Raw genomic sequence first — 2,918 nt, 5'->3', positions numbered from 1 at the left:
GAAAGAGTGGGATCCTGTAACTTGGGATGGAGATGTACGGGAGAACTCTAATGAGGCTGAGGACTTTGAACGCTCAGACTCTGAAGGGTTTTTTTCACTTGATGAATTAGTCTCTGCCCTCAGCAGACAGTGCATCCCCACCCCATGCCCTGTAGAACTTCCCTCGCTACCCTTGCCTGAAGGAATTAATCCCTCAGAGCAAGACAATGTTGAGGTTCCTCAGCCTACTGATTTTTGCCTCTAGACCTACAATCAGACTCAGTATAAGTAGGCCCCTAGAGGTGAGATAGAAAGTGTGAGGAGGTGCACTACACCACTAAAGAACTTAGTGAATTTGCTCATTCATTCAAACAGAACTCTGGAGAATATGTGTGGGAATGGATGTTAAGGGTGTGAGATCATGGTGGAAGGAACGTAAAATGGGATCAGGTTGAGTTGATACGGGCCCACTGAGCAGAGATTCTAGGTTTAATATGGAGACTCATGCAGTTAAAAATGGTGTGAAAAATTTATTTGATTGGTTGACTGAAGTATTTATGAAAAGATGGCCTACTGAGAGAGATCTGGAGATGCCTGGTATCCCTTGGTTTAGTGTTGATGAAGGGATTTTAAGGCTCAGGCAAATTGGAATGCTCAGTGGATTCGCTTAGTAAAACTGAATCCTTCACAATGGGAAGGCCCAGAGGACATTCCTTTCACTGATATTATAAGACATAAAACGATAAGAGAGGCACCAACACATTTGAAGGGCTTTGTTTTTGTTCCTTTCCGTGTGCCAGATCTTATGGTTGGAGATGTCGCTGGTCAATTGCATGAATTCAGTGTCATGGGTTTAACAGGACCTCAGATTAGGGGTCAGGTGGCAGCACTGAGTTGCCAAAGGCAAGGTGAGTGTAGTTACTATAATGGGCAGTAAGGCAAAACAATGCCTTTGACCGGAATGGACCTTTGGTCCTGGCTAATCAATTAGGGTGTTTTCAGGGACCAAATACATAGGAAGCCTAAGTTTTTATTTGATCTGTATAAGCAGAAAAGCTCTAGAACAAATTATAGAAAGTCTCCATTGGATCATAGCAATAGGAAATCCCATACAGTCAACCAATTTTCAGACTTGAGTAAGATTATAAGACCCAGAACTCCTTGACTGACGAGAAGGCCAGGTCCCCTTGAAAGACCTTATTACAATGCTGAAGAGTTACATTGTTAGCCTTTCTCCCATCCTTCCCCTGAGGGACCTGCAGCCTTTTACTAGAAAAGGAAAATAATCAGATTTTCCATGGCCTGTTGAATACTGGTTCTGAGTTGACACTGATTCCAGAGACCCCAAAAAGCATTGTGGCTCTCCAGTTAAAGTAGGGGCTTATTGAGGTCAGGTGCAAATGGAGATTTGGCTGAAGTTCAACTCACAGTGGGTCCAATGGGTCCCTGAACTCATCCTGTGGTTATTTCCCTGGTCCCCGAATGTATAATTGGAATAGACACACTTAAAAGTTGGCAGAATCCCCACATTGGTTCCCTGACCTGTAAGAGTGAGGGCTATTATATTTGGAAAGGCCAGATAGAAACCACTGGAGTTGCCTCTACCGGGGAAAATAGTGAACCAAAAACAATATTGTATCCCTGGAGGGACTGAAGAAATTAGTGCCACCATTGGGAATTTGAAAGATGCAGGGGTGTTGGTTCCCACCACATCCCCCTTTAACTCTCCTATTTGGCCTATGCAAAAGACAGATGGGTCATGGAGAATGACAGTTGACTATTGCAAATCTAATCTAGTAGTGACTCCAATTGCAGCTGCTGTACCAGATGTGGTTTCCTCACTCGAGCAGATTAAGACACCTCCTGGTACCTGGTATATAGCTATTGATCTGGCCATGCTCTCTTCTCAGTACTGGTCCACTGGAAGCAATTTGCTTTTAGCTGGCAAGGTCAGCAGTACACCTTTATTGTTCTGCCTCAAGGGTGTATTAATTCTCCAGTCTCGTGTCATAACTTAGTTCTTTCTTTTTACTATTCTTATTTTTATTTGTATTTTTTTTTTGAGACAGGGTCTCCCTGTAGCCCCCAGCTGGCCTGGAACTTGCTATGTAGACCAGGCTGACCTGCTTGCCTCTGCCTCCCGAGTGTTGACATTAAAGGCATACGCCACCATGCCCAGCTATAACTTAATTAGTTCTTTTTATTTTTAATTTTATTTATTTTTCAAAAATCTTTTATGTGTATGCATATATTGCCTTCATGTAGGTAAGTGCACCCATGTTGTGCAGTGCCTGTGGAGGTCAGAAGAGGATGTCGGATCCCCTGGGACTGGAGTTTCAAACAGTGGTTAGCTGCCATGTGGGTTCTGGGATTTGAACCCGGGTCTTCTGCAAGAACAACCAGTGTTCTTAACTGCTGAGCCATCTCTCCAGGCCCTAGTCTTAGCCTTTAATGACTGTACCATCTCTTCAGCAGAGAGATGGCTCACCTGTTAAGAGCACTGACTGCTCTTGCGTAGGACTGGGGTTTCGATTCCCAGCACTCACATGGCAGCTAACAACTGTCTGTAACTTCAGTTCCAGGGGATCTGATGCTCTCTTCTGACCTGCATGGGCATTGCATGACATGGGTGCACTTACATGCAGGCAACACATTGTATATACCTAAAATAAAAATAGTAATAATAAGCTGGGCGTGGTGGCACACACACTTGGGAGGCAGAGGCTGTGAGTTCAAGGCCAACCTGGTCTACATAGTGAGTTCTAGGACAGCTGGGGCTACAGGGAGACCCTGCTTCAAAAAGACCAAAAAAGCTGGGCGTGGTGGTACATACCTATAATCCCAGCACTTGGGAGGCAGAGGCAGGTGGATCTCTGTGAGTTCAAGGCCAGCCTGGTCTACATAGAGAGTTCCAGGACAGCTGGGGCTACAGGGAGACC

General features: G+C 44.9%; 1 protein-coding gene across 1 annotated transcript in view; it reads left to right on the top strand.

Moving 5' to 3' along the window:
- The window catches only part of LOC108490122 (DNA-dependent protein kinase catalytic subunit-like), a gene marked incomplete at its 3' end in the record, with an annotated part of 22,492 nt that overhangs the window by 10,887 nt on the left and 8,687 nt on the right, over window positions 1–2,918 (top strand). Inside the window, exon 6 of the mRNA XM_029557897.1 lies at window positions 245–267. Coding sequence (XP_029413757.1) covers window positions 245–267 — 23 coding nt within the window. The remainder of the gene's footprint in view (window positions 1–244; window positions 268–2,918) is intronic.

Source organism: Nannospalax galili, unplaced genomic scaffold, assembly GCF_000622305.1.
Source record: "Nannospalax galili isolate Female #2095 unplaced genomic scaffold, S.galili_v1.0 scaffold7608, whole genome shotgun sequence".
NCBI lineage: Eukaryota > Metazoa > Chordata > Mammalia > Rodentia > Spalacidae > Nannospalax > Nannospalax galili.
This window is presented reverse-complemented; position numbering and strand designations above follow the sequence as displayed.